Source organism: Cyanistes caeruleus, chromosome 30 (assembly GCF_971803275.1).
Source record: "Cyanistes caeruleus chromosome 30, bCyaCae1.hap1.1, whole genome shotgun sequence".
Classification (NCBI taxonomy): Eukaryota; Metazoa; Chordata; class Aves; order Passeriformes; family Paridae; genus Cyanistes; species Cyanistes caeruleus.
Window position 1 is genome coordinate 4,012,072 of NC_141730.1, and position 11,062 is coordinate 4,023,133.

The following is an 11,062-nucleotide window of genomic DNA, read 5'->3' on the forward strand; positions in this document are numbered from 1 at the left end:
CGCCACCCCGCCCGCCCTCGGCATCGCGGTTCCCGCAGCTCAGCTCCCCTACACCCCCTCCGCGCCGCCTCGGTGCCCCGCGGGCTCCGCTTTCCCGGCGCCCGTGGGGCCGCCGGCCCCGCCGCCGCCCACCGACACTATTCTGTGCGGTGCGGGCCGACCCGAAATTCGCGCTGCCGTCCACCACTCCCCCATGCTGCCCTACGGCGCTGACGTCATCCACGCATGCGCAGTCACCGCTTCTATCGCCGATGCTCCTGCCGCTACCCACGGCTGCCCCGTGCCCGCCCGCAGCTTTTCTACCGCCCTTCGTACCGGCCTCTCAAGCCACGGAGGGGGAGAAAAGGGGACGGGACACCGGCTCTACAACTGCTGACACCCGCGTCGCCTCTGCCACCGCCCAGCCCAGCCACCGTCCAGTCCCCGCCATGCGTCTTCACGTCCCCGCGTGCCCCACCGAAGCCACCCAACGCCGGCACACGGCCCCCGCCTGTCTCCGCCCCGCTGCTAACATCGGTACAGATCTCGTCAGTATCCGCTACGCCAACAACTCTCCCCGACAACGCGAAACAGCGACAGTTTTCAACTTTCCTCTTCTACCTCACCACTTCCTCTTCAGAGCCCCAAAAAAGGGATGGGTTATCAGGAAAAAAGGGGTTTAAGCTGAGGGAAAAAGCTTCCTTTTCCACAATTGCCTGTGTTCAAATTGAAGAGGAATCCACTTCCCCTGCAATTTTAATAGTCTCAACTGGAGGTAAACTGTGCTTTTTCTGTGCTGTTAGAGGTATCAACTGACAGAGACTGCCCATTTTCTATTTTTTCCCACTTTAAGTGGAACGGGAAAGCATGGATGATGCTTCCTTATGGATCTGAATTAAGGGCAAAATGCCCCCTTTTCCATCACCAGAGAGATTTAAAGTGAGGAAAACCACTCTTTTCCCCAATATCTGAGGGGTTTAAATTAAAGGGGAGAAGCCATTTATTTACCACTGTATTTGTTTAAATGGAGTTAGGTATCCCATTTGCTCATTTTAAGCGTTGCCTTTTCCAGCATTTCAAGGGTTTAAAGCTGCATTTCAGGGCAGCATTTCTTCCCACACCCCGGCACCAAATATCTGCGACGGGAGCGAGGCCAGCAGGTATGTAATGGTAATGCCACCTGGGAGACCATTCTTTTTCTTATTTTCATTTAGAATGTAGACAGCCCTGATTAAAGGTCCCTATGAGACACCATTCAAATCAATACTATTCTTCTCCACCCTAATTAATCACAGGTGGAGTGCTACTTAGTAATCACTGAAAAATAATTATGGAAGTCCATAAATTATCCAACTTAGCTGGCAACACTGCTGAAACACAAAGTTTTTCTTCTTACCTTTTTTTTGTTCCTTTGCTCCATTGTCCTGAGTAATTGTAGCAGAAAAGAAAACATTGTTTTTTCGCAAAGAGTTTTCTTCTACGCAGAGCTCCTTACCTCAAATTTAACTCAGAGGAGCCAAACAGCTACGGTCCCTCTGAGGGCCTTTATACCCGCTGGGATTTGCCGCCTCCCCTTTCCCAGGCATCGTGGGAAAAAGAGGCGGGCCCAATTAGGGGTATATTAACCCCAGGCTGTGCTAAGGGGCATTATTCCTTCCAGGGGAATCAGCAGGGGTAAAGAGCTCCTCTCTCATTTCAGTGAAGAGGCTCTTTCAATTTGCTTCAGCCTGCTAAGAGCAGGCATCTTTTTGGGCATTTGAAGCAGCAGAAGTTTTGAAAACACCTCGAAGAAAACAATATTGAATACAGGGAGTATTTAAGTTCATGGTTTTGTGTTGGGGGTTCAGGGGCAATAAGATGCTTTTATAATGACTCTTCTTCTTGGCTTTTTTTTTTTTTTTTTTTAGGAGAATTTCCAGAAGTTCTAGGTCACATCAAGTGCGATACTTCAGATTCTCTCAGCAGATTCATCGTAACACAAAAGGGAACCGCCCCTGCAGCCGCTTTCCTTAGCAGCGGATCGTCCCCTCGCACAGATTCACTTCAGAGAGATAAGACGAGGGCTGTGGTCACAGAGGGGATAAAAACAGGGCGGTGGGGTAGGATTCACACCGGTTAGGGGTTTTGAGTCAGCTATGCGGGGGGGAAGTTTTGAGAAATGGCCTCTGGGGCCACAGTGCGGGAAAGGCTCACTTTAGCTAACAATGCTGAGGCGGGCAGGGCAGAGCAGTCCCAGGGTGTGTTGTCACTTGTCTCTTGTGCTTTCTGTATCTTCTGTACATCTTGTGTAACATATCTCTTGTCTTAGCCCTCCCAGGAGCTTATAAGAAACCCCAGCTCCTTCTGTTCATCTCCCATCTTTGCGTTCCTCGGCCCGGCACCGGCGAAGCTTCTATGCGGGAGGTCAGACAGGCGTCAGAATCGCATCTGTCTTTAGAAGCGTGTGATCGGATGTTTTTTTAGGTCTCGTTCTCAGCTGTGTCAACAGCTATATACAGCAGTGTTTCTTTACAGTGGATAAGGACTTGTGCCGATTCAAAGGCAGGCAGAGGCTTCCAGCCACAGGATTCTCAGGCATCTGTCTCTGCGGTTCTTGGAAAATAGTTGTTCCGTTAGCATGTTTTCCCTCCAGGGTCATCTGATCCCGGCAGGCTCGCCTCGGGTCCCTCCTCGGTCATCTCGTTCAGCATTCTCTCGGTCCTCGTCAGGACTTCCTTGTCTCAGAGAGTTTTCTCTCCATGTCACGTCCCCTTGTCTCACGGGTGCCTGGGGGTATTTGGTCCGGAGCTGCTCTGCCCTGGCGTCCAGCCTGGTTGTAGGTGTTTAAGGACAAGTCCCGGGCACTTGTAATTGGAGATTTGTAATATGGGCTGTAGTTGGAGTCTAGCTGGTATTCTTATGTTGGCAGCAGGTGTCTGGAGCTGTGAAGTTACCCTGCAGCACTTTGACTTTTTTCCTAACTTTCTTTCAGATTCAGACAGACTGACCTCCTGGCAGAACACCTGTCCCAGATGAGGGGGTCCCCCTGAGAAGGTTGGTCACGGTTTTACTTTGCAGCGGGGCTGGAACCGGTCACTGTGTTACAGCTCTGCTCTTTGTATTTATTTCTAGGAAGTAAAGCTGGAAAGCAGCGGGGAAGGCGAAGCAGGTGGGAGGTGAGCCTCGGTTGGTGGAGAGAAGCCGTTGTTCTTGCTGGGGTCGCAGTTTCTGGTGCAACTCCAAGCATCCCTGCTTGTTTGTGTGTTTTAGGCTGCCTCCTGATGCTGTGCTGAGGCCCCCTCACTGACCTGCCAAGAGACCCGGTTTGCTTCTCTGGTGAGCCCCAGCAAATATTACCGGAGTCCGTGACGAAGCCTCGACCTCGTCCACGTGTCGGTGCGGTCCTGGTACCCTTTAGGCGTGGCCGAGGAGTCGCGGCAAGTCGGGGGCTTTGGAAGGAGCGGCGAGGGCGCGCTCAACTTTCAGCGACGCTACATCGCCTGCTCTCCGTTTATCCTAGGCGTACCCTGCGACGACGGCATCCGCCTAGGAGCGTGGCCGAAGCGTGCGGCCGGAGGACCCGGGAGTTCCTAAGAGATGGTGAGTAGGAGTCTCTTAGGTGAATATGCCTCTAAGATTGTGCACTTATATTTGGTTTTCTTTATCATAGGTGATGATACTTGTCTGAGACAACAGCCCGGTGAGAGAAGAACTTCCCAGACAGCGAGGTGGCTTTGTTTGGCTCCTGACCGGCCTCTCGCCGTGACTCACATCTTCAGCCCTCTGAGAGATAAGTGGAGCCCACAGAGGGGATCAAAGCAGGGCGGCGGTCGGGACTGAGATCGGTTTGGGTTTTTGAGTGAGCTTTGGGGATGGGGAGGTTCTGGAAATGACCCCATAGGCCCCAGTGAGGGAAAGCCTCACTTTGGCTAACAATGCTGAGGCAGGCAGGGCAGAGCAGTCCCAGGGTGTGTTGTCACTTGTCTCTCGTGCCTTCTGTGTCTTATGTGCATCTCGTGTAATGTGTCTCTTGCCTTAGTCCTCCCAGGGGTATATGAGAAACCCCGGGGTCCTTCCGTTCATCTCCCATCTTTGCGTTCCTCGACCCGGCGCCGGCGAAGCTTCGATTCGGGAGGTCAGACACGTGTCAGAATCGCATCCGTCTTCAGAAGCACGTGATCTTTTTAGGTCTCGTTCTCAGCTGTGTCGACAGCTATGTGCAGCAATGTTTCTTTACAGTGGATAAGGACTTGTGCCGATTCAAAGGCAGGCAGAGGCTTCCAGCCACAGGATTCTCGGGCATCCGTCTTTGCGGTTCTTGGAAAAAGTTTTTCCGTTAGCATCTTTTTCCTCCGGGGTCACCCGAGCCTGGCAGGCTCACTTCGGGTCCCTCCTCAGTCATCTCGTTCAGCATTCTCTCGGTCCTCGTGAGGACTTTGTCTCCCTGTCATGTCCCCTCGTGTCACGGGTGTCTGGGGGTATTTGGTCCGGAGCTGCTCTGCCCTGGCGCCCAGCCCAGTTGTAGGTGTTTAAGGACAAGTCCCGGGCACTTGTAATTGGAGATTTGTAATACGGGCTGTAGTTGGAGTCTAGCTGGTATTCTTATGTTGGCAGCAGGTGTCTGGAGCTGTGAAGTTACCCTGCAGCACTTTGACTTTTTTCCTAACTTTCTTTCAGATTCAGACAGATTGACCTCATGGCAGAGTACTGCATCCCAGATGATGGGGGTCCCCCTGAGAAGGTTGGTCACGGTTTTACTTTGCAGCGGGGCTGGAACCGGTCACTGTGTTACAGCTCTGCTCTTTGTATTTATTTCTAGGAAGTAAAGCCGGGTAGCAGCGGGGAAGGCGAAGCAGGTGGAAGGTGAGCCTCGGTTGGTGGAGAGCAGCCATTGTTCTTGCTGGGGTCACAGTTTCTGGTGCAACTCCAAGCATCCCTGCTTGTTGGTGTGTTTTAGGCTGCCTCCTGATGCTGTGCTGTGGCCCCCTCACTGACCTGCCAAGAGACCCGGTTTGCTTCTCTGGTGAGCCCCAGCAAATATTACCGGAGTCCGTGACGAAGCCTCGACCTCGTCCACGTGTCGGTGCGGTCCTGGTACCCTTTAGGCGTGGCCGAGGAGTTGCGGCAAGTCGGGGGCTTTGGAAGGAGCGGCGAGGGCGCGCTCAACTTTCAGCGATGCTACATCGCCTGCTCTCCGTTTATCCTAGGCGTACCCTGCGACGACGGCATCCGCCTAGGAGCGTGGCCGAAGCGTGCGGCCGGAGGACCCGGGAGTTCCTAAGAGATGGTGAGTAGGAGTTGGGTTTTGGTGAATATGCCTCTAAGATTGTGCACTTATATTTGGTTTTCTTTATCATAGGTGATGATACTTGTCTGAGACAACAGCCCGGTGAGAGAAGAACTTCCCAGACAGCGAGGTGGCTTTGTTTGGCTCCTGACCGGCCTCTCGCCGTGACTCACATCTTCAGCCCTCTGAGAGATAAGTGGAGCCCACAGAGGGGATCAAAGCAGGGCGGTGGGTCAGGACTGAGATCGGTTTGGGTTTTTGAGTGAGCTTTGGGGATGGGGAGGTTCTGGAAATGACCCCATAGGCCCCAGTGAGGGAAAGCCTCACTTTGGTTTGCAATGCTGAGGCAGGCAGGGCAGAGCAGTCCCAGGGTGTGTTGTCACTTGTCTCTCGTGCCTTCTGTGTCTTATGTGCATCTTGTGTAACATCTTTATTGCCTTAGTCCTCCCAGGGGTATATGAGAAACCCTGGGGTCCTTCCGTTCATCTCCCATCTTTGCGTTCCTCGGCCCGGCGCCGGCGAAGCTTCGATGCGGGAGGTCGGACAGGCGTCAGAATCGCATCTGTCTTTAGAAGCATGTGATCGGATGTTTTCTTAGGTCTCGTTCTCAGCTGTGTCGACAGCTATGTGCAGCAATGTTTCTTTACAGTGGATAAGGACTTGTGCCGATTCAAAGGCAGGCAGAGGCTTCTAGCCACAGGATTCTCGGTCATCTGTCTTTGCGGTTCTTGGAAAATAGTTGTTCCATTAGCATCTTTTTCCTCCGGGGTCACTGGAGCTCGGCAGGCTCGCCTCGGGTCCCTCCTCGGTCATCTCGTTCAGCATTCTCTCGGTCCTCATGAGGACTTTCTTGTCTCAGAGAGTTTTCTCTCCTTGTCATGTCCCCTTGTCTCACGTGTCATGGGTGTCTGGTGGTATTTGGTCCGGAGCTGCTCTGCCCTGGCGCCCAGCCCGGTTGTAGGTGTTTAAGGACAAGTCCCGGGCATTTGTAATTGGAGATTTGTAATATGGGCTGTAGTTGGAGTCTAGCTGGTATTCTTATGTTGGCAGCAGGTGTCTGGAGCTGTGAAGTTACCCTGCAGCACTTTGACTTTTTTTCTAACTTTCTTTCAGATTCAGATAGATTGACCTCCTGGCAGAACACCTGTCCCAGATGAGGGGGTCCCCCTGAGAAGGTCAGTCACGGTTTTACTTTGCAGCGGGGCTGGAACTGGTCACTGTGTTACAGCTCTGCTCTTTGTCTTTATTTCTAGGAAGTAAAGCCGGATAGCAGCGGGGAAGGCGAAGCAGGTGGAAGGTGAGCCTCGGTTGGTGGAGAGAAGCAGTTGTTCTTGCTGGGGTCTCAGTTTCTGCTATAACTTTAATCCCTTGGGTTTTTTTTATTTTAGGTGGTCTACTTGCAAGATATCCCAGCCCAGGATGCTGGAGGACAGGTGGGTGCAAGCTCTGTGTGTGTTTTGGTGTTTATGTCCTTGGTTTGCTGCTAATCTTTAGTTATTGAAGATAGAATGAAAGAACCACATCACAAATCCCACCTTGTGGATCCTGACACACATTGGTGTCACGGACAGGATTCTGAGAGACAGAAGGGGTTGCAGGTTTATCGTGCAGTCATTATCAGGGGAAAGACGTTTCGCCTCAGCCGCCCCTAGCCTGCCACGTCCGTGAGCAGTGTCTAGAAAGCAAGGGAGGTGACTCGAATTTGTTAAAAACAGCACATGCCTCAGGGCAAAGCACCCCACACTCGTTTGAGGGCTCTGTCTTCAGAACTTTACAGGGGATCTTTGAGTACGATAAGTGGGACTGAGTGGTTTTTCTGTTTAAAGGCCCTGGTTTGCTGCTAATCTCTAGTTCTATAAGATAGAAGGAAAGAACCACATCACAAATCCCACCTTGTGGATCCTGACACGAATCAGTGTCACGGACAGGATTCTGAGAGACAGAAGGGGTTGCAGGTTTATCGTGCAGTTATTATCAGGGGAAAGACGTTTCGCCTCAGCCGCCCCTAGCCTGCCACGTCGGTGAGCAGTGTCTAGAAAGCAAGGGAGGTGACTCGAATTTGTTAAAAACAGCACATGCCTCAGGGCAAAGCACCCCACACTCGTTTGAGGGCTCTGTCTTCAGAACTTTACAGGGGATCTTTGAGTACGATAAGTGGGACTGAGAGGTTTTTCTGTTTAAAGTCCCTGGTTTGCTGCTAATCTTTAGTTCTCTAAGATAGAAGGAAAGAACCACATCACAAATCCCACCTTGTGGATCCTGACACGAATCGGTGTCACGGACAGGATTCTGAGAGACAGAAGGGGTTGCAGGTTTATCGTGCAGTCATTATCAGGGGAAAGACGTTTCGCCTCAGCCGCCCCTAGCCTGCCACGTCGGTGAGCAGTGTCTAGAAAGCAAGGGAGGTGACTCGAATTTGTTAAAAACAGCACATGCCTCAGGGCAAAGCACCCCACACTCGTTTGAGGGCTCTGTCTTCAGAACTTTACAGGGGATCTTTGAGTACGAGAGGTGGGACTGAGTGGTTTTTCTTCTGTTTCAGTCCCTGGTTGGCTGACAAGCTTTTGTAGTCCAAGATGGAATAAAGGAACCACATTGGGAATTCCACCTTGTGCATTGTGACAGTAACTCAGTGCTTTTTTCTTTTCTGTCTTTGCAGGAGTTGGTGTTGCCCCGAGCACGGCAAGGAGCAGAGATGAGCAGGTGAGTTGGCATTTTGAAGTTAAGTTAGAGGACAGGGCTGTAGTGGGATGGGCCCCTCTGAAGCCAAGGGACAGGGTTTCTTTGCAAGCTCGCCAGAGCTTTTGCTGGGCAGGGCAGTTCCAATCCATCTTCTCGTTGTCTCGTGTTTCATGTCATCAGCCATCTCAGCCTCTCGACGTCATCGTGGATTTTTTCGTCTGAGGAACCGGCCTTCGCATCCACAGCTATCGCCGCGTTCACCCGGCAGACATCACCTGCGACTGCCTTGTACCGTGCCTGCCTCTGTAAAACTAACTGCATTGTGCCTGCCTCTGTAACTTAACTTAACTGCACTGTGCCTGCCTCTGTAACTTAACTTTACTGCACTGTGCCTGCCTCTGTAACTTAACTTAACTTTAACTGCATTGTGCCTGCCTCTGTAACTTAACTGCATTGTGCCTGCCTCTGTAACTTTAACTGCATTGTGCCTGCCTCTGTAACTTTAACTGCATTGTGCCTGCCTCTGTAACTTTAACTGCATTGTGCCTGCCTCTGTAACTTTAACTGCATTGTGCCTGCCTCTGTAACTTTACTTAACTTTAACTGCATTGTGCCTGCCTCTGTAACTTTACTTAACTTTAACTGCATTGTGCCTGCCTCTGTAACTTTACTTAACTTTAACTGCATTGTGCCTGCCTCTGTAACTTTACTTAACTTTAACTGCATTGTGCCTGCCTCTGTAACTTAACTTAACTTTAACTGCATTGGTTTGGAGCTGCCCTGCCCTGGCACATAGTTAGATTTAGGTGGAACAATTATAAAAGGTTACAGTTTCTCTTTTCTATGAGGTTTTTGTGTAAAAAATGTGTGGGCCTAGAGGGTGGCTGAGTCATAGCTACCATAGAATCCCTCACTGACCACCTTGTGTTGTTTTGCAGGTCTCTGATGCCTATTTTCTGAGGATCTACCTTTTGATGTTGAGAAGCAGCAGTGAGAAGATATCTCAGGGCATTTTGTTCAGCAGAGTGTTTCAAATAAGGGTTGCGGTCACTGTGCGAGTTAGTCTCCTGCTGCGTGTCAGAGTGTGGCTGTCTGTGAGAGTCGGTGGGTCAGGGTCTGCTTGTGTGCATGTGTGTCGAGTGGTTCTAACCTGGTATGTATGGCTTTTGCTTTTCAGGACTTGGAATTCACTTTTAAATTTAGAATAAAAAATCCCCAGCTGGGGGGGTTTTTTTTTTTTCCCTCCCAGCTGGGGTTTTTTTTCCTCGGTCCCGGCCGGTCTGCGAGGCGACAGTCATCGCCAAAGTTTGGGCACGGACCGGCCCCGGACCGAGGTTTTCGGCAGGCAGGCTGAATTTGAGGCCCCCCGGGAACCGAGTTCCCGTGGGGTAGGAGGGGGGTGTGTGTTTGTGTCGAGTGGTTCTAACCTGGTATGTATGGCTTTTGCTTTTCAGGACTTGGAATTCACTTTTAAATTTAGAATAAAAAATCCCCAGCTGGGGGGGTTTTTTTTTTTTCCCTCCCAGCTGGGGTTTTTTTTCCTCGGTCCCGGCCGGTCTGCGAGGCGACAGTCATCGCCAAAGTTTGGGCACGGACCGGCCCCGGACCGAGGTTTTCGTCAGGCAGGCTGAGTTTGAGGCCCCCCGGGAACCGAGTTCCCGTGGGGAAGGAGGGGGGGTGTGTGTTTGTGTCGAGTGGTTCTAACCTGGTATGTATGGCTTTTGCTTTTCAGGACTTGCAATTCACTTTTAAATTTAGAATAAAAAATCCCCAGCTGGGGGGGTTTTTTTTTTTTCCCTCCCAGCTGGGGTTTTTTTTCCTCGGTCCCGGCCGGTCTGCGAGGCGACAGTCATCGCCAAAGTTTGGGCACGGACCGGCCCCGGACCGAGGTTTTCGGCAGGCAGGCTGAGTTTGAGGCTCCCGGGAACCACGTTCCTGAGGACCACCGACAGCAGGATTATAACGGGGCGGTGGAGAGGAGAGTGAAGGTGAGTACGTGTGCGAGCTGAAGCCGGCTTCTGTGGCGAATGAGTATTGTGTTTTCTGTGTGCTCCTTGTGGTTTGGCATAGTAGTAATAATGAAACAGCATGTATTGACCTTTCCAGAACTGTAGAAATAGTTATATTCTGTTAATATGTATTTGGCTTGTATTGTTCTGTATTTGCATTTGCTGTTGTTTTGCTGTATTACTCTGTATGTGAAGTAGGGATTTTTCAGTGTGTACATGGATTGTATTGTAATGCATTTGTCTCCAGTTTCTCTGTGTTTTGCTGTAGTGTAAATAAATTCATTAAATAAAGGTGAATAAACTTTCATCCCCCTGCCCCCCTACCACCACTCCCCCCCGGCTCTTGTGTTTTTGGTGTGGTGTAGTCATTGTTTTCAATCTATTTCTTGCTTTTCAATCTCTTTCTAACTTTCTCTAAGTCTCTGTCACTGTTGCTCACTCTATTTTTCTGTTTCTTTTCTCTCCAACTCTGTTTCCTTTCCCTCTAGCTCTGAGTTAGACAGAAAGCAACTGGACTCGATTCCTTTCCACCATAACTCCGAGTTACGGTGAACAGGAATTGTCTCTGTTTCCTTTCTCTCTGCCTCTGAGTTAGACAGAAAAGAAATAGAGTTGGTTTCTCTCCACTCTCCCTCGGTTTCTTTTCACTCTAACTCTGTTTCTTTTGCCTCTAGCTCCGAGTTAGACAGAAAGCAAACGGACTCGATTCCTTTCCACCGTAACTCCGAGTTACGGTGAACAGGGATTGTCTCCGTTTCCTTTCTCTCTGCCTCTGAGTTAGACAGAAAAGAAATAGAGTTGGTTTCTCTCCACTGTCCCTCTGTCCCTCTGTTTCTTTTCACTTTGACTCTGTTTCCCTTTTCTCTGTACTTCTGACTTAGACTTGGACTTAGTTTCTTTGCACTCCCACTCTGTTTCCCTTTTCTCTGGGACTTGGACTTAGTTTCTTTTCACTTTGACTCTGACTTGGACTTAGTTTCTTTTTGCTCCCCCTCTCTTTCCCTTTTCTCTCTGACTCTGACTTGGACTTAGTTTCTTTTTGCTCCCCCTCTCTTTCCCTTTTCTCTCTGACTCTGACTTTGTTTCTCTTCACTCTCTCTCTATTTTCTTTCCCTCAAACTTTAAC

General features: G+C 50.5%; 1 protein-coding gene across 8 annotated transcripts; it reads left to right on the plus strand.

The window, feature by feature from the left end:
• The first annotated feature begins 63 nt into the window (after nucleotides 1-63).
• Nucleotides 64-10,259, plus strand: LOC111945142 (uncharacterized). Of its 8 annotated transcripts, XM_086866183.1 has the most exons (17): nucleotides 64-754; nucleotides 1,052-1,139; nucleotides 1,887-2,078; nucleotides 2,951-3,012; nucleotides 3,091-3,134; nucleotides 3,229-3,294; nucleotides 3,479-3,558; nucleotides 3,629-4,699; nucleotides 4,778-4,821; nucleotides 4,916-4,981; nucleotides 5,166-5,245; nucleotides 5,318-6,420; nucleotides 6,499-6,542; nucleotides 6,634-6,678; nucleotides 7,905-7,948; nucleotides 8,117-8,215; nucleotides 8,866-10,259. In XM_086866183.1, the coding sequence occupies exons 1-3, from the start codon at nucleotides 226-228 to the stop codon at nucleotides 1,990-1,992; spliced, it is 723 nt and encodes a 240-aa protein (XP_086722309.1). In that variant the 5' UTR covers nucleotides 64-225; the 3' UTR covers nucleotides 1,993-2,078; nucleotides 2,951-3,012; nucleotides 3,091-3,134; nucleotides 3,229-3,294; nucleotides 3,479-3,558; nucleotides 3,629-4,699; nucleotides 4,778-4,821; nucleotides 4,916-4,981; nucleotides 5,166-5,245; nucleotides 5,318-6,420; nucleotides 6,499-6,542; nucleotides 6,634-6,678; nucleotides 7,905-7,948; nucleotides 8,117-8,215; nucleotides 8,866-10,259. The 8 variants fall into 8 exon arrangements, 5 of the variants coding, with proteins under 5 accessions (XP_086722309.1, XP_086722308.1, XP_086722307.1 ...); XM_086866182.1 differs by lacking the exon at nucleotides 8,117-8,215 and having other exon boundaries at nucleotides 1,887-3,012; nucleotides 3,229-3,395; nucleotides 3,629-3,752; nucleotides 4,636-4,699; XM_086866181.1 differs by lacking the exon at nucleotides 8,117-8,215.
• Nucleotides 10,260-11,062: the final 803 nt, after the last annotated feature.